We start from the raw sequence: 18,340 nt of genomic DNA on the forward strand, positions 1-18,340 counted from the left end.
CTCTATTGGGGGGGGGCTTTCCGAGTTTCTGCTGAGTTGTTCAGAGGAAGAGAACAGAGAAATTGTCTGTCTTGGACTGCAAAATTTACTGTCTGTTTGAGGTTTTCCCCTTTGGAAGTAAACGTTGGATTTTGGCTGTAATCTAATAGCTGTGATCTGTTTTAATGACTAATACCATTCGAGTTCAATCATTCACGCTCAAGCTATTTAGGCAAAAGACTATCAGCCCAACATCAACCCCACTGCCAATCTGAGAGTGACTCACAGCGATTCTACTTCTGCGAGGGTTGCATCTAACAATTATTTCCAGAAAATACTCTGTATTATATTTACTGTCAATATACCCAAGCTAAATACCCATTTCTTGGTGACATTTTTCTGAGGAAAAGGGAGAAAGGGGGTCCGTTTTGGCAAGCAGATAGGGGGATGTCCCAGTGGGGCCCACTCTCTGGTTCCATCCTTCAGTTTTCTTCCTCTGCTCCCCTCCAAAGGTCCCCTCATATAACCCTCCCAGTGCATGTGAGACTAGAGCTCTGCTTCCTAGGTCTCTTCTGATTGGGCAGTATGCCCGTTGGCATCCCCCTTGGCACCCTGTGTGGGTGGATTGTCCCATTGGTGCCTGCTAAGACAAGGCCTCTGTTGTGGTGGGTGAGGGAGCCGTGAAAAATGCACTGGACCCTTCGCTCGGCTCCCAAGCCCCGTCCGTGGCCCCTGTACTCAGAGCAGCGATTTTGGCTGCATTAGCGCTTAACTCTTAAGATAGATGGAGACCGTGGTGGTTGGGGTATTTTTAAAAAAAGAAAAAAAAAGTCTGACTGTTTTTGCAGAGGTTATGTTACAGGACTTTCATTTCTTTCTTTTGCGGGAACTTTGTCCGACTCATTATTGTGTTGCGTTTCAGGATGCTCTAAGAAAACTGTATTCCATTCCTTCACTTTTCACCCTCTAAATGTCAAGGCACTACCCTTAACCGTTATGTCACTGTCTTTCAGCTCTCAAGCTTTCTGCTCTCAAGCAAGCAATAGCTATGTTGCTCTTTAATCGACCTCTATCTTGCCTCCTTGTGACATGAGTCTCCACATGACTGCAGTCTCCACTCTTCTCCCTGGCCCTTTCTCATCCCTCCTCACTCTCTCCTTCTTGCTCTCACCTCCCAGCCCTCGATGTGGGACTGCAGCTGTTCGAGGGCCTCCAGTTTCTCCATCTGCCTCTTGGTCTCGTTGATGTTGGAACAGACAGCCTTCATGGCCTGCAGAGCCTCTTCCACTGCAGGATAGTCAGCGTGCTTCTTTGGGGTCCGCTTTAACAGTTCCTATGTTGGGGAAAGAGGAGGTGGGCTGGGTTTTAAGACACAGAATGTAGAATCTCCGGAAGCCGGCACATTAAAAAAACACATCAGTCTTAGAGGGGCATAAAGTATTCTGTGACCTTTAGTAACAACAACCTCTTCTACGTGAGTCCGAAACCCGCCACCCCCGCAGTCGAAAATACTAGTAGGTGGGGAAGATTTGGAGCCTTGAAATGCCAGTGGTTATAAAGTTTTTGCTCCAAAATGTCTTGCCAAGTAATATAAAATGAGTCACTTTCTGATGTTAGCTTTCGTTTTGGTTTAGTTTTTTAGATTTCTCTGAGCCGGCTGTGATATGTCAAACAAAGCTGGCGTTATTATTTGACAGCAACATCATGACACTAGTGCAGCAGTTTACCTTCAGCAGCAGAGGGTACTTGCAGATCCTCTGAATGGGGGTGAGAAGGTAGCCCTCCAGGGGAATATCTGTGCTTTTCTTCCCCCCGAGAAGCATACAGTGCTGAAGAAGAAACACAAACAAACAATATTACATGCCAATGTACACCAAGACACCTTAAATATTTAAAAAAGGAAGGATTATGAGTACAGTCAGACAGAAAGATAAGAGATTCTTCCTGAAATGAATGAGTTTAAAAATAAAGGGGCATGAATAGCCAGAAAACCTCTTAATTCATCAATAACTGCACATTACACACTTTTATTTACAAACCCAGTGAGTTAAAAACGCTTGTGTACAAAAGTGTAAACCAAAAAAAGGACAACATGTTCGCCTTTTCTTTAGCTTTACTCCATGTTAACAAACAACTTTCCACAGTAAGTCAATCTCTGTGACTCGGTGTCAAATGGGATTAATTAAAGATTAATAAAAAATATATGTGGGGTTTGTTTTTTTTTCAAATATGCGTCTTGGTTCAGCTACAGCTACAAGTCAATTTAACTTTTCCATACCTACTGCATAAAAATGTTTATTACGTGAGACAGCACCTGTCTGAAAAACTATTTTAGAACATTTGCAGCTGTTGCTGTCTCATGCCTCGTGTGCTTTTTCAGTAATAAACAGACTTTAATTGACTATTGTTGTCATTTCCACTCAGTCACAGTCTGTTACATCGGCAGAAGATCCATAACAGGTCCAGGTGCAGTAGAATAATCTGTCTCTGTTTGTCTGGGAGTAAAGCTTTAGGTGTGGTACATTTCCCATATGTCTATTGCTTTTATAAACAAGTTATTAAACCTGTATGCAGACTGAGACATGCTCTTCATGCTAAAAAAATGCATGTACAATTGTGGAGCAAATGTTTTTGCTGCCACTGAAATTACATTTGTGTATTTAGTCGATGGTGTTGGTAATAGCACTTTTAGCCACTTTTTGACATTTCAGTTCATATAGGTGGATTTTTTACATATATAGTTAAACTCTACTTGCTTGTGTGTCATGTTTTTATTTTCGTACTTTAATCCACTTTTTTTTTACATACACCGAAAGATCATTCTCTTGCTGCTTCTCTTACAGGAAAGCAACAGTCAGGAGATTCAGACAAAAAAAAAGACTTCAGGGTTGTTTTTAAGCTGACTCATTTAGACACAGAACTCTGTCTGTAACTAAACTATATTTCTTCTTCTGTGCCACTGGAAAACCCTCCAAAACATCCACGCTTTTCAACAAAAGGATCACTGAGAAACCTCTAAAATGCCTTCTCCTTCCCCAGAAGATTTGGTCTTTAAGAACCCCAAGAACCAGTTGAGAAGTGGGGGGGGGGCACTTACAGTTACAGGCATGGTTTCTCTATGCCTTGTATTTTGTAGGAACACAAGCTGTCAGTATGCTATGAGCTCATGAGATGGGATGAAAGATCAAAAGCAGCCATGCAGATAAACCACTTGAGTGTTCTCCAGTGGGAAAGAAGGCAGGAGATCAGTTTAGAGCATTATAATCATCATATGGCAATTCCTTTCAACTCTACACGGAGCAGGAGCAGGCGAGGACGGTGGGGGGGGGTAGTGCAGTATTTTTTTCGATGGAAAAATGAGCAACAAAAATGCAACTGATAATGAATGCAGAACTCTGGGACTCCACAGAATCATAACGTATCAATACTAATGTATTTCTCTCCCACACACACCCGTTTCTCGCTAAATCTTCCCTGACTTCCTTTTCTTCTTTCCTCTCATCTTCTGCTTATTTGTAATCTGCCAGCCTAAAGCCAGAATTCCCTCTTCTCTTCACTCTGACCTCCTTTTGCTTTCACTTCACTTCTCTCTTCTCTTCCACGGCAATTAACACTTCATTTCTACATACAATTTCGCAAGCTGTCTTCATTGTGTGATTCAATTAGCATAAAAATAGTTTAATCCAGAAAGAAAAAAAATCACTGGAATTAAACACAGCAGAAAAGAAGCCAATGGCAAGACATATTTCACTGCCATTAACTACTATGACAAGGATTTGCAAAGGTCACCACTTTGAGAATTGAAATTGACTTCAATCTGTATCCTCTGCTATTCTACTGAATGATTGCATATTTTCTTTGCTAAGTCAACATATCTTAAACAAACAATGTTTTGTGTTTTTTTTTTCTGAATCAATCTCGTTTCTATTTTGCTCACGGTTGCTACACAAAACACGAGAGCCAGGCCAATATTTGAGATTAGACTGAGCAGGTCTGGCAACTGCTTTAATACATAACCAGATGTTGTGTAGTGATTTTATTTTGGAAGCATCAATGTCGCATAAGACCTAACCAATTAACCACTGCATGGCTGGACCAGCAGAAGCAAAAAGACAAAGCACACGGCAACACTCTGATCCCACTGTTTCCAGTCCTGTGGGTCAGAATAATGCCATGGAAGCAAACCATCAGGCAGCGACAAATGCAGGGCCTCAGATCTCTCGGCCAATCCCGAAAAGGCTGCCAACACTCCACAGCTGGCTGGACCCGAATCTGCAGATGATTTCATTGGTTGGGCCCCCACTCAAAGGCCCCGTCGCCATTCTAAGTTCATTGTCCAGGGCCCAAAGATTTGGGTGTCAAAACACAGAAACAGCTGGCAGCGGAAACACTACAAGAGCGGCACAGAAATGACCTCAGTTGCATCCTGCCCGGGCAGGAAGAACCCTCTGACCTTGTTATGGTTTATGCCCTGTATTAAAAGTGTTAACATGGAAATGGAGGTGATAAGACGGAAGGAAAATGGACGGGGCGGACGGATAGATGACAGAAAATAAGCGAGAGGCGACTCACGGGAGGAAAGAAATGTGGGGCAAAGGAAGGTGGTAATAAAAGTTGCCAGGAAAGAAAGTAAGGTGAGAGGGTCATGTGGACAAACACGAGTCTGACCACAACTAGAGGAAAGGATACATAGATCGATATGATTTTTATACATATTTAAGAGGAGCGAAGTCCGAGTCATAACGGGAAGAGGAAGGACGGCCATAAAAATGCAGAAGAAAGATAGGTTCGAGTAGCTGAGGAGTGGAGAAGCAATGCGAGGAGAGGAGGTGTGTGGTGACTTACCAGCAGGAAGGTCCTGATGTTGGGGATCTTGTTAAGCTCCATGAGAAGCCGCAGAGCCTTCTCGTGGTTACTGCAGTACTCGCCGTACACTGAGAAACTCTCCCTCTGCAGCAGGAGGAAAGCACAGGTCAGGATTGCGGACCAGGGACTTGATACCATATTTCACTGGCTAACTGGCAGGAGGAAGATTTGACGGTGCAGGGCAGAAACTGGGGAGAAGGCCTCAGTTACTACAGTCTACTGAGATTCAGTTGTACTATCGCAAGGAAAGTGGCGGATAACTGCACTTCCACAGCTACCATTGCTTACTGTCATTAGTAGCAGCAACATCAGCATTTGCTGTCATGGTAACTGCAACAATGATAAGACAAAACTACTGAAAGTACACTGACTCTTATAAAGCTTTTTGAATCGTTCTGTCCTGGTATTCATCGGCATCATTTGTCACACTTCTCTTTTTCAAAGTAGTCTACATCATAGAGGAAAAAAAAAATAGCTTGCCAACACTTCCTCTTTTCCCTCGGTGATAGCATCACACTGCGCAACAAGACAAAAACAATCCTTGCACTCATACAGAAGCTTTTTGTCGGGCTGCCATCTCGTTTTATTTACAATGTGTAATTCGACACCTGGGCAAGCGAATATACTGTAGCTTGAAATGCATTATTCATGCAGCATACTGTAGACGACGATGTATACACAGCATCGCAGCTGCAGTTGAATTTACACCCTGAAGCTTATTGCAGCCTATTGTGTATTCTTAACTGTGCTACAGCAATGGGGATGTGAAACCATGTGCGCGGTGGGGCCTAAGCTTGAGGTCTAGAAACTGAAACTGTCACCTGAAACAGCCTAGTAAGTGAAATCCTAAACTGCAGGTGCTCGGATACCACTTTCCACCTTAACTGAAATTCTACTGCCCGAAGCCTTTGCAGGTAAAGCTGGCTTGGCCATAATGTTACAAAGGAACAGTCAATACTCAGTCACTGCACTGTAGCAGCTTTGAATCATTTCATGAGTTCCGTAAAATCTATGACAACACCTTTAAAAGTACAAATGGTTACCGAGCCAGCATCCTGCACAGGCACAGACGTGCAAAAGTGGTTTTACGCCCACACATCGAACCTAACTACATACAATATGTCACTGCTGAGTGCATGTGTGCATGTGTCTGTTTTACACTTTAACCCAGCAGTGGTGACAGGAGCGGCCAAACAAAGCTAACAGCTCTTTTTATAGAAAGAAGTCTGTGTCTCTGCTCAATCCCATCCCCTTGACCCGAAGGGAGCGCAAAATCTTTTGTAGATGTGCAGCACAACGTAAACAGTGGGCAGTTTTTAAACCACACAGGCAGGCAGGAGCCCAAACACACCCAAAGCCACGTTTGGCAGGGGGTTCCAGTCCAAAGTACCACTGGGAGCAACAGCTGGGCCAGCATATGGCATGAAACCCCAGATACTGTCAAACTGAGTTAATACACTACACAGCTTGAGGAAGAGAGCGCAGGAGGGCCAAGACTTGTAAACACATGTACAACGTCTATTTGTTCATGTGTGCGTGTAAAGGTCTGACAACATGTTTGAAATGCTTATATATCATAATAGGGATGAAGGACTATTCTGGTGTTTCTGAATGTTTCTGCCCATCAACACACAAAATCATGTGCAGTATCTTTAACTAAATTCATTATTCCTATCTTACGGACTGCCATTGTGTCATTGGTGTCTGTTCATTTTGGCGATGATTTTAAATGACTACGGTGGTGTTTACGGAGTAAGCTGGCTTTACCACTCGTATGTGCACTTTGTCATAAAACCCAGGCTTCCTCATTTATTTCATTCCATTCCATTATACCATTCAGCAGCTCATCACTCCCAAATTCAAGGTAGTGTGACATTAAAGTTGATTCTGGCTCATCATCTGGCAACAAACTATGTTGGCTGGCCAAATGTACCAAAATATCAAATGTGTGCATATCTTGTAATATGTAGCAAAATGTGAGTGTGGATTTTGCTGCTTCTTATAGTGCTGTTTTGTTGGAAAACACATTAGAAAACTTAATGGTATGCTTTGAAAAGCAGTTGACGGAAATGGTTAAAACATGGAAAAACCACAGCATGGTCCTTTAAAAGTCTTACTCTGGGTATACTAAGCAACTTAAAAAACATATTCTCTAATAGCTTGCTGTTTGTGAAACCAGTAAAGCGAACAGAATGTCTTCTGCCTTTCGGCTCCCCCCAGTTATTTAACCAGAAAGGACTGCTAGCAATGGCCACACTGAACATACCCACACTGTGAAATCCAGCAGTAAACAGGATGACATGTTTCCATGCGTCAGTATCCCAAACAGTATCAGAGTGAAAAAGAGAAATACATGGACTAACTAAGGAACAGAATACTTGAGCAGGTTGAATATAAAGTAAGTATGTTTATTTGTATAGCACCTTTCATGAGAACAATAAAGTGCTTCATAATGAAAGACAGAAAATAAAATAAAATAAAATGCGGAGCAGACATGAAATGCAGACATCAAGCTAAAAACACAAGGCAAAACTGAACCAAACAGCAACACTATTAAGGGAGTGTGTAGCCGCTGTGTATCAGTTTACACTTACATGCTCCTAGACACGGTGGCACTTCAGTAGCTGAACCTCAAATAACCATTTCAGCTCTCAATCACCATCTGCAATTGAACCCTTCTGCTCCCAAGACAGCGCGCCGTTTTGCAGCTATGTTTACAACCAAAGCCCCCTCCGAGGTATTTCCTTTTCTCAGGTGACAACACAACTACATAGTCAATTCAAGCACGCTCGAGTATCTTACCGGGGCCAAAAAGTGAACCACAGAGCCAATTTTCTACATCAGGACTCCTCTGAAAGACTGAAAGACATCAGTTGTACCCAGAATAGCTCAAAGACGTGGGTTGTCCCTTTGATAAACACACGTCTTTATTTGAATTCTTCGTCATTGGAATGTTATTCCGGAGGCGATATTAGAGGGTAATATCACACACTGAGGAATCACATAAGAGTCAAAGCATAATGTGTGTAGCTCGGAAAGTGCATAATGACATGACTGTTGCGTCTTGCACGGTGCTCATGCATACACTCCCAGAAATAGAGCAAATATTGATGTCTCTGATTTCTCCTCTAACGTGAGTCACTTTTTCACCTTTGCAGAGTTTGAATAATTTCAAGCATGCCGTGATCCTGAAACGATGGCTGCAGATCTGTGTGTGTGTGTGTGTGTGTGTGTGTGTGTGTGTGTGTGTGTGTGTGTTTGGTCAGAGCAAACACACTCAGTCAAAACTTTTTCAAAGCTATTAAGAAAAATATTATGTGGTTAAAACAGAAAAATTACCTATTTTCAATAATAGTGAAGAATAGTTAAAGAGTTATGGTGACAGACTATTGTGGTTTTTCTATTCAAAATCAAAGACTGGTGCACTTATTTTTTACATTTGCAGCCCCCCAAGCCATCTTGGCAACATCTGACTTTGAATAGCAATGAATCTTCCCATTTTTCTTCCCTAACTGTGAGAGGCAGACAGTCTTGTGCAACAATGCGGGGGGTTAATCAAATCCCAGTCATGGTGTTGACCTCTGGTCGAGGTCAAGGGCTACGGCTGGAGGGCGCCAGACGGGGCCAACCGATTGGCTGAGAGGTGTCAGTGTTGAAGGAGACAAAGGTCATGGGTTGGAGAGGGAAGTGTAATGGATATGTAGGGTAACACTTTAATTCAAGTCCCCCTGTTTAGCATTTATAAGCAGTGCGTAAACATTTAATAAATGTTTCTAACACACTGTGTTGTAAGCAGGTATGAGGAAATATTTCGCGTGTTAAAGTGTTTGTCAGCAATTATAACTTCTCCTATGACTCCTTTGTGTTTATATATATATATATATATATATATATATATATATATATATATATATATATATATGTATATGTATGTATACTTAATGTTTGCGCATTAAACATATTAGTGCGATTTGTTCAGCCACAATAGTGAATGAAATGAATTAATCATTTAAGGGATTAGTTCATTTTCGGACATATGCTTATTTGCTTTTTGCTGAGAGTTAGATGAGAAGATCAGTACCACTCTCACCTCTATGCAGTAAATATGTAGCCCAAGCTAGCAGCCTAGTTAGCTGAGCTTAACATAAACACTGGAAACAGGGGGAAAGAGCTAGCCTGACTCTGTCAAAAGATAACATAACGCATGTCAGAACGTTACATTAAAGTTATTTTATCGTATTATATCTCGTTTCCTAAATCTGTACAAAAATAGAATAATTGTAGCCAAGAAATCGCACACCTAACCCCTCTTAAATCTACAATATATTGTTCTTATACTCCGGTAAATGTCGAACAATACCTTTAATAGTTTTTGGACAACAACAGAGCTCTATGGCACAGAGAAATACGCTTTATCAGACTTTGGCTACATAACAATCCTTGTTAGAATCAGTTTATTATCGGTTTTGCTCTTTTTATGGGATTTGTTGACAATAAGAAAACTATGGAACATCACTAGCCTTCTACTTTAAGCCAAACACAATCTGGTTGAAGTTTTTCAAATATAAGGATTTCCTGCTTTTATCATTAATTTATCATCTGTTGGTTGGGAAAAAAATCAGCAAACATACATACATACTTATACAGTTCATTTTAAATACTATGTATAGCCTCTGTTTTCATTGCGTATTGTGTATATTTCACATGACATCTTCATCAGTTGAACAGACCTGTACTGAAATACCATTTAAATTCATTATATCAATGCTACGGTGACATTCATTGAGTTTTGCTTTATAACTATGACTCTTTATCGTTCCTGAAATTGATACGCAGTACTGGTTTCAGTCACAAAGGTTTCTTTCCTGTCACGGCACTGACGTAAAACTAAAGTAAGTGAACTTGTGAAGAGACAGAGGTTATTCCTCTTCAGCTGACCACAGAGCGATGGAAAACAGGTTAGGCTCATTTAATCAATTCTCCGCCCTGACACTTGGCCTGACAGACTGAATGGCCATAACGCCTCACACATGTGTGAAGGTACGTTTTGATGAGCCAATTCAACAGCTATCCACAGAGTTGTGGCTCTAATATTCGACTGAACCCGAGTGAAAAGGCGAGGGGCAGGTTTTTGAGTTTTTTTTTTTTTTTTTTTCTCTGCAACACTGACCTGTAGGCTGATGGAGCAAACTGATGGTGTAATAACTGGCTGTGGTGTTGTGTGCGTCAGTGAAAGTGAATTTAAGTTGGTTTATCAGAGAGAGACAAACAGAGAGAAAGAGAGAGAGGGAGAAGAAGCTTGAGATTGAGTGCTACCAGCAGAAGCATTGTCCCCTCACTGAGTGACACACCATCTCTTCCTCTCAGGACACAGACCCTTCTTTGTTTGTTCCCTGGGGCCAAACGAGTTCAAACAGAGGGGAGGGGAGCGGAGGGGGTGGAGGGGGGGGTCACAGAGGAATCTTTCGATGGAGGGATGGAGGGGCAAAAGAAGAAGATGGCAGATATAGCAACTTGCACAGACCGAGATGGAGGGAGATAGATGGAAGAGAGACTCTTTTGCCTGACAGGACGCAGGCCTGTTTGGAAAAGGAGGAAAAGCAAAGGGGTGGAGGTAGTCTGTGACTGTGTGTGTGTGTGTGTGAGGGGGGAGTGAGGGGGATGGGAGGGGTGTTTCATGTGAGAAAGAGAGAATTAAGGAGCATTTTCACAGCAGGCTTTGCACGCTTTCCCTGCATCTGTGGTTACGGGTATCCCATGAAAAGAGTTTGTGTGTGTGTGTGTGTGTCTTTGCATGGAAGAGGAATTCATGCATGCATGCGCTCCCACATGCGTGTCCATGTGCTTGTATATGCGTGTGACTGTCTGCTGTTTCATGTGTGTTTGTGTGTATGCGTGTCATGCACTTACAAACTGGAGGAACACGTGTCCCAGTGCATGCTGAAGCTGGGGTTCGGGCTGCAGACTGGCCTCCACTGCGGACAACACCTCTTTGTGCAACTCCAGGATGTCCTCAATATTTGAGAACAGAATCTATAAACAGGGGGATGATGTAAAGGGAGGGGATACAGAGGAAGGAAGAGACAAAGGGGCGGGGTGGAAGGAAGAGAGGGAAAGGAGCAAGGAAGTGACAAACAGATGGACAGAGATGTGGGGAAAGAAGGCAAATTCGTGAATTAAAACTTGTAGGCTTCATCTTTTTTGCTGCACAAAAAAAACGAAATATTCAAAAGCCAGTCGTACCTTGACGTGTTCTGGTGAGAGACACTGTTGGTCATCTGCAGTTTGTCTGATTCTGTGCAAAAATGCCTGTAGAGGAAACAGAAACAAAGCAGGTTTTAAAAATTAGCCCTGTGCTTTATTGGCGATAAGGCATTTACATCTAGGAGAACATACGCGGGGCGAGTTTTGAACATCCCTCAGAGTCTGATTCCTTATCAACAAGATAACAAGACAGGTGTTTGTAATCCTGAACCATCTCATGCGCAAACAAGAGTGGTCTGGAAGAAGGAAGTCCACGTTCCCTCTGCTGATTATTTCAAAATGAGTACATATGCACTCTCTGCTTTGAGGAAACGAACACGTGCAATACGTACAGGTTCTGTCACATCACTGTGCATGAGCATAAACACACGAGCCTTTCAGCAGCAGGCAGTCACATGTACACTCATATACTTAATGGAAAATTGCCTTTCATGGTGCTAGACATAGACTTGTCACAGTTGTTTCACTATCCCTTAGGTACCGCAGAACTCCCCATTATGTGACAAGACGTGTTTTTCTTTCACCGTCTTGTGACACTGAAAGCTCGCTGTATGGATCGTCTGTTGTGGAAGCGAATGCACCCGAGCATTTAGCTGTGAGACATCATAAAAAAAATAACTGCTTCATTGTTGCAGCGTCTACACGCACCACTTCACAGAAGACGACCGTAATAGGCTCAAGTCAAGTTGAGCTTTGCTTGTGTGTGCAGTTTTGTCCATTTGTGTATGTGTGTGTGTGTGTGTGTGCGTGTGTGTGTGTGTGTAAGTGCCTGCCAATCAGAATCCTGACTTAGAAAAAAAAAAAAGAGAATGGTGAAAAGAGGGGGAAGTGAATCTGCAAAGTTTCTTTTATTCTCTCTTCCCCAATCCTCCGTCTATCAGTCTGTGTCTGACAGGCTTAACCTGCCTCAGTCAGACTGTCTGCCTCATCTCCAAATGCCAATACTGTCTTGAAAAGAAATGGATAGAGGAGATATGAATCCTACTCCTGTGGCCTGCTTCATCAGGCAGGCTCCTGCCGTCGTGTCTGCCTGCATTTCTGCGCCTCGAGTCTGAAAATTGATAGCGTGCCACAATGAATGAAGGGTGAAGGGTGTTACAAATGGAAAGAAACACGCTGGGTTCAATGATGAATGCACAATGATTCTGAACATCTAAGCGTTACTGGAGGATACTGTCGCTCTAACCTTTACGCAGCACAATGACGTGTACACAAACTGCCTAGGCGCTAATGTTAAAGGGTCAATGGTTTAGGTTTTATTTGTTCAGGTTTTGAGATAATCTGTGTCTTAGAGTTTCTGCCTCAACCCCAACACATTGGATCTATATACAATTTATGTACATACATAAACATATTTTCACCCTTTTTTTTCCCCCAATAACAAAACACGCCACATTTCTCAGTTTAGCCGTGTTAAATAAAGGGTTCTGAAATGTAGGATAAAAAGGAAAAATGAAATACAGACTTAAAAATAGAAAAGTTTGCCAAACTAGATCAGAAATATCTGTGATGCTTGATGCTTTTTTGATGCTACGTTTTGAGTCGGTACTCAAAAAGTATTTCATCCAGAGCAACCCACAATGTTTGCATGTCAAGATACAACTAGATGGAAGTAAGACCATATGTTTTTTTGTAATTTGGGTGAACCGGCCCTTTACAGAATACCTTTGCATGCTCTATACAGTCACACATAACATCAGCCTACTACATGTATTACTTACAGTAAGTCACTTGCCTATAATGAAAGACTCACACTTATAATCACACATTTGCTCTAAAGATAGAACCCAGCCAACCAGGCAGTCAGGCAGCAATCATATCATTTCCACAGAGACTGAACACTTTGGGAGGATTGTCTCAGTTTTTTCCCCTCTTTACTAGCTTTTGCGTAGGTTGCACCAAAATAGAAAGCAAAGGTCCTTAGCAGTGAGCTGCGACCTCGCTAATTAAGACCAGTATTAAAGGGAAGCAGTAGTCGCCGCGTTCTTGACTGGTTTTGGGAGGGAGCTGATTGTGCTTGAGGCGTACACTAATTAAATCTCCCATATGGCAACTTGTACCGTGTCCACACTGGAGGAGTCACTCATGTGAGAGATTGCTCCCTGGCAGAGATGACAAGAAGAGTCCTCAGTCGCTTTCAGATGGAGGAGAACAGGGCGAGGGCGGGGTGGGTGCAGGGGAGAGCAAAGAGGGCAAAGGATGAAAACAAAAAGGCGAGAGGGACAATGGTGGAACGGAGGGGGAGGTAAAACTAAAGTATCCAGACTTTGGAGTCACTCCTTATTGACATCTTAGACAGCTACCATCTGAGCAGGATTCACTCCTGAAGCAAAATGTGCCACACAGATGTGGTGACAGGAGGATCAGCAGGGAAGATGGAGGGAAGGAGCAACAAAGAGATCCTTTCAGTCCAGGTCTCGCCCCAACGTGGCCATTCTCACCCAGGGTTGTACTGACTGTCGTCATTGTTCCATCACAAAGCACACAGGTTTATTTGGAGAGAAAAGTGGAAGCTTTCTCTGTCCACCATCATGGCCGAGACACGAGCTTCAGGAGAGCCATAGAAGATGGCAGAACAGAGAATAAACTGGGCATGCACACCAAGCATGTCTGAGTTTACTCAAACTCAGGGTTTTCACAGTCTGGACTGTAATATTTTGAGAGCGTGATCAGAATCCACAACAGGAAATGGCCACAAAAGGAGGTATTATGGATATAATTGGAAGGATGTTGACATCTGATGGACAGCAGTCGACTGTGCTTGGAAAGCCAAGCATCATAATTGGGCAAACTGGACTAATTCATATTCAGCTATTTCTTGAGCCCTTAACAGTAATGATCACCAGTCAAAATAACTTCCTGCCGAGAAAACATACAAGTCAGTCATACTTCGCGGACTGGAACCTGATTTGTTTTGACTTCCTCCGCATCCGAAATCTGTAACTTGGCAAGATGACAGTTGACCAGTACTCACAGGCAAGACGTGCAGCTCCATGTGACTTTTGTTAACGTGGCCAGATCGGCTTTAGAATTCTAGCAGAGTGAACGAGATGCAAAAATGAAACGGGCACTATTTCCCACTCTGGATTGGATAACACAAAAGAAGCAGATGTGATTGTACCCTCAGCTAACCCTCAGCATATTACAAGTCATGCATCATTTGCATGGAGGGGACAATACCTCAGAGCATTGCCCACACACACACACACACACACACACACACACACACACACACACACACACACACACTTACATCAAGATATGAGATGAATGTTGAAAGAGCCATTCTTTTCACAGTACTTAGCTAAGCCAGTTGTTATTGGAAAAAAATCAATCATGAAAAGCAAACACCGTAGTCATGACGAACACTGTAACTCTACTCTACCCACTGGACACAGTTGTTGAGCTCATTACTTCTTAATCAACATGCTGAGCGGCAGCAGGACGCAGCTGATGGTCCTCGTTCACTTTCATATCTCCGTCTCAGGTGACCTTTCTGCCTCTTTTCTGACATCAGCACATCGTCATCGGCGAGCAGAGGGTGTGTAATCACGTTAAGTGGAGGATCAGGCGTTGGTGAATATTTACATGAAGGACAAATAACCATAACTCTCTATGTCTACGTTGATTAAGATGGAAAGATTTGTTTTTCTGTTATTCTCTGAAATCTGATTCGGCCACAGGTCAGCACCAGGAGATGATTAGGTTTTGAAAGCCTAAAGCAAATTGTGGTCCTTAAAAATATCTAGCAGTAGCAATTTTTCCTTATCTGGATCTAGGGTCTAAAGACAGAGGGTGTCGTATGACGTACAGATTGTAAAGCCCCTTGAGGCAAATTTGTGATATTGGGCTGCATAGGTTGCCCTGAGCTGCTCCCAGCAGATTGGGTGCCTTTTTACTCTCAGATGCCTAAAAATAGTGATGACATCAAACAATGTGTTAATAACAGTTGGTCAGATGGGACACAAATTCATTTTTTGATACCCTTGGACTCATAATAATGAGTCAGAGTGGCTGCACAGAGGGGGCTCAGCTGCTGCACAGAACAACAGAGATATTGCACATGATGGTCTCTTGCCACAGGGGCGAAGGGCTGTTAGGGGAAACTGCTCATGATGCAATCCCACAGGAGACGAGTAACAAAACCATGAAGCTTCTTGATAGACCACAAAGTAGCTGCCAAGTACAACATTAATGCAGAATTATACCACTAATATTTCAGATTGGTAAAGCCAGGACAGTCCAACATCCTCCACAAAAGGAAGTAGTCCCTCAGTTTCAGGAGACAGAAAGTACTTTCATTTTCTGCATTTTCTGTGGATTTCCCTTATTGGACAAAACAAATTTGCATGCATTCTGTCCCTCCTTTTCTTGGCAGTCGGACCTTTAACAGTGTGCACTGCAGTTATGCAAGCGCTGACAACATTGTCAGGATTTTCCTCAGGTTCTTTCTATTGCTCAATAATTGTTCTAAATGATTTCCTCCTTACTCATCCTCAAAAGCATGCGCATCCATTCATAACAGAAGTACTTGCAGCAGCACATTATTCAATCCTGTCAGCAATAAGCATGTATTAAAATGTATGAGCTGGCTCTCTTCTTGTCAAGAGCAGTGAACTGACAGAGAGAGAGAGGATGACAGGCTGGTGAAACAGTGTGTCAATTGTGCGTAAATGGTCTTGACAAAAGCTACAAATGTTTAAAATACATATTTAGTACAGAAGCCAAACAGATGAAGGCCATGGCTTTAAGTACGCAGTTGGACATCTTTATGCCAGGTTAAAAAAAAAGGTGAGACATCTAATAGGCAGGAGCAGGGATCGATATTCAGGGAAGTCCGTGCCGCCAGTTTCTCACCACAAGACCGAGTAGCATCTCAGGGAAAATGTCGGTACGGCTGTGTTGGGAATGAAAGCAGTAACACCGCAGGGACAAGCACGTAAAGGCTTACGTCCGTCTGACGAAAGATGCTTTCATGTGGAGCGAACCAATCACAAGACTCCTTGAATGAAAGAGACGTAAAAAGCAACTTCTGTGTTACAAAAGCAGCACATGAGACGTGACAGAGTTTCCCCTCAGACATCACTCTCCCTCCTAAATGTCTTCAGAAACTAGCCAGGGTCCGTACTCAAGTGGGCCGAGTGTGAAACTGCCCTTACATCAGTTTACATAAAAGCTGTCAAACGTGCCTCTTGTTGAACGGGCACGTGAGCAGGTCGAAGTGAGGTTGGGGGATCCCGCCAAGCTGAGTCGCTTTATTGCAACAATTTATGTGCGAGAAAATGTGAACAAGTTAAAAAAAAAAAAAAAAACTGCAACACAAGAAGCGTGCGCGCATGCCTCTGTTGATATGTTTGTGCGTGCGGCAGGCAAACAGGAAGTGAAAACACACTGAACAAAAACCAATACCTTGTTAGACGACCAAATCACTCACAAGATTTTTCTTTTTTTTTTTCTTTTCAAGCAGATAGGCTGAATGCAGTTCAACTCAGCGGGGAAGGAAAATAAACAGTCTGCAGAATGAAGCAGTGCCGCGCGACACAAAAGCAGCAGATGTCGTTTCTGGACAGGAAGTGTGGCTTTTGTGCAAAGGAAGTAGATGACACGTTTGACTAGCCGCTAACTCGACTGGTGTTCTAAGCAAAGCCTGACGGTTTTGTGCTACCAAACTGTAACAAATAAATGACATTGTGCTCTATACACTTGAAATGCTTTAAATGGTGGACTTGACTCTAAACTTTGTGGCACGACAGCTGCGCTGTAATGAGACTATGTTGTCAATGTTTTAAAGGCACCAACGATTACATAATGACTAGTGGAAGATCACGCTGTTTAACTGCTATGGATTGAAAGGAACGGACAGAAATGCAAAGCCACAGCCTTCTTTATTTACACATTCAATTGCCACCCATCGTAGTACCTGGCAGGCTGACAAAACATGTCTAACCCAACATCCATCATCACCCGCCACCCCAGACGGTGCGACCAATGTTAAACATCAGTAACTGCTCTTGCGTCATATGAGACATTAGGAATCATCTCATATTACAGCCAAAGGGGGGAGGGGGGGGGGGGTTGCTAAATGTTGAGGTTTATCAGAGCGAGGAGGGGCCAGACAGTAAGGTGTGAAGATACAGATGGACCATATGCTGGTGTGGGTTCAGTGTTCGCTCCACTGGACAGTGAGTAAGGGGCCTGCTGCCTTCACGTCTGCCTTGTCTGCTTCTGAACAGAGCTTTCTACCTGCAGCTAAGCCAGCTACGTAACCCGAGCCGACAACAGCCTCACTTCTTTGAGTCAAGGTCTTCGCCTCGGTCTGGAACCCTTATAAATCGCTGACTGTGAAACAAGCATAATGCACATCTACACTTTCCTAACAAATCTTCACAATTAAAAATAATTTCTAAACATAATTTCGAAACTCTACTCAAACTCACCATTACTTAATTAATAGTTAAAAGCCAGCAGGGACATAACTAGACAAAAAAAAAATGCCATAATTGTCAAACTAGGTCAAGATGCATCATGGGAGTAAGTCAGGCGTGCAGTGAGGCTCGTAGGTTTGAAGCTGCTGGAGCTGGTGTCACGCTGCTGGCAGGGGATGTTGCCTCAAGGGTCACTCAGAGCCAGTTGCGCAGGATTGTTTTAATTTGTCTGTTGATCTTCAGCAAAGGTTATCGATATTAAACAGGGATTAATGGGAAGATGAATGTCTGTGGGAGCACGGTCACATGGCACCTTGACTTGTCATTTTGGAAGCTGCGGTGGTGTTGTACTGGATAGCATGCACACTGAAAGGCTTTTTTAATATTTTGTACAGAAAAGGAAGGAGGAAAGTGTTGCTGTGTTAGTCTCCTTAATTACAAGAAAAACTTAAGAAACAATGAGGGTTCAGTACAAACAAGCCCACAAACAGGTATATGAATAAACGGATATATTTTTATACTACCTTTAGTATAAAATCTAGTACACAAATATATATATATATATATATATTAAAGTGGCATGTGTCGTTGTCATTGACTTTACTTCGGTTTAGTCGATGTTTGGTAATCATACTCTTGTGTAACCCAGAGAAACGGAGTTACTGAGATGTGACAATGACCTGATGGATCATGTACTTCCCGTTGGTCACAAGAGCAAGTGCAAATTTACATGTAACATCTGGGAAATCAATAGCAAGATGGTGTAATGAATACGCACACGTCAAATGTTTCCATGTCCATTTCTT

General features: G+C 42.7%; 1 protein-coding gene across 2 annotated transcripts in view; it reads right to left on the reverse strand.

Annotated features, from left to right (window-relative positions):
• Positions 1-18,340, reverse strand: part of prex1 (phosphatidylinositol-3,4,5-trisphosphate-dependent Rac exchange factor 1) — a 77,053-nt gene that overhangs the window by 48,672 nt on the left and 10,041 nt on the right. For both annotated transcript variants that reach the window (XM_070909963.1, XM_070909962.1), the window contains exons 2-6: positions 11,089-11,154; positions 10,756-10,878; positions 4,825-4,929; positions 1,707-1,808; positions 1,151-1,312 (exon numbers count right to left, since the gene is read on the reverse strand). In XM_070909963.1, the coding sequence (XP_070766064.1) occupies positions 1,151-1,312; positions 1,707-1,808; positions 4,825-4,929; positions 10,756-10,878; positions 11,089-11,154 (558 nt within the window). The remainder of the gene's footprint in view (positions 1-1,150; positions 1,313-1,706; positions 1,809-4,824; positions 4,930-10,755; positions 10,879-11,088; positions 11,155-18,340) is intronic.

Source organism: Enoplosus armatus, chromosome 8, assembly GCF_043641665.1.
Source record: "Enoplosus armatus isolate fEnoArm2 chromosome 8, fEnoArm2.hap1, whole genome shotgun sequence".
NCBI lineage: Eukaryota > Metazoa > Chordata > Actinopteri > Centrarchiformes > Enoplosidae > Enoplosus > Enoplosus armatus.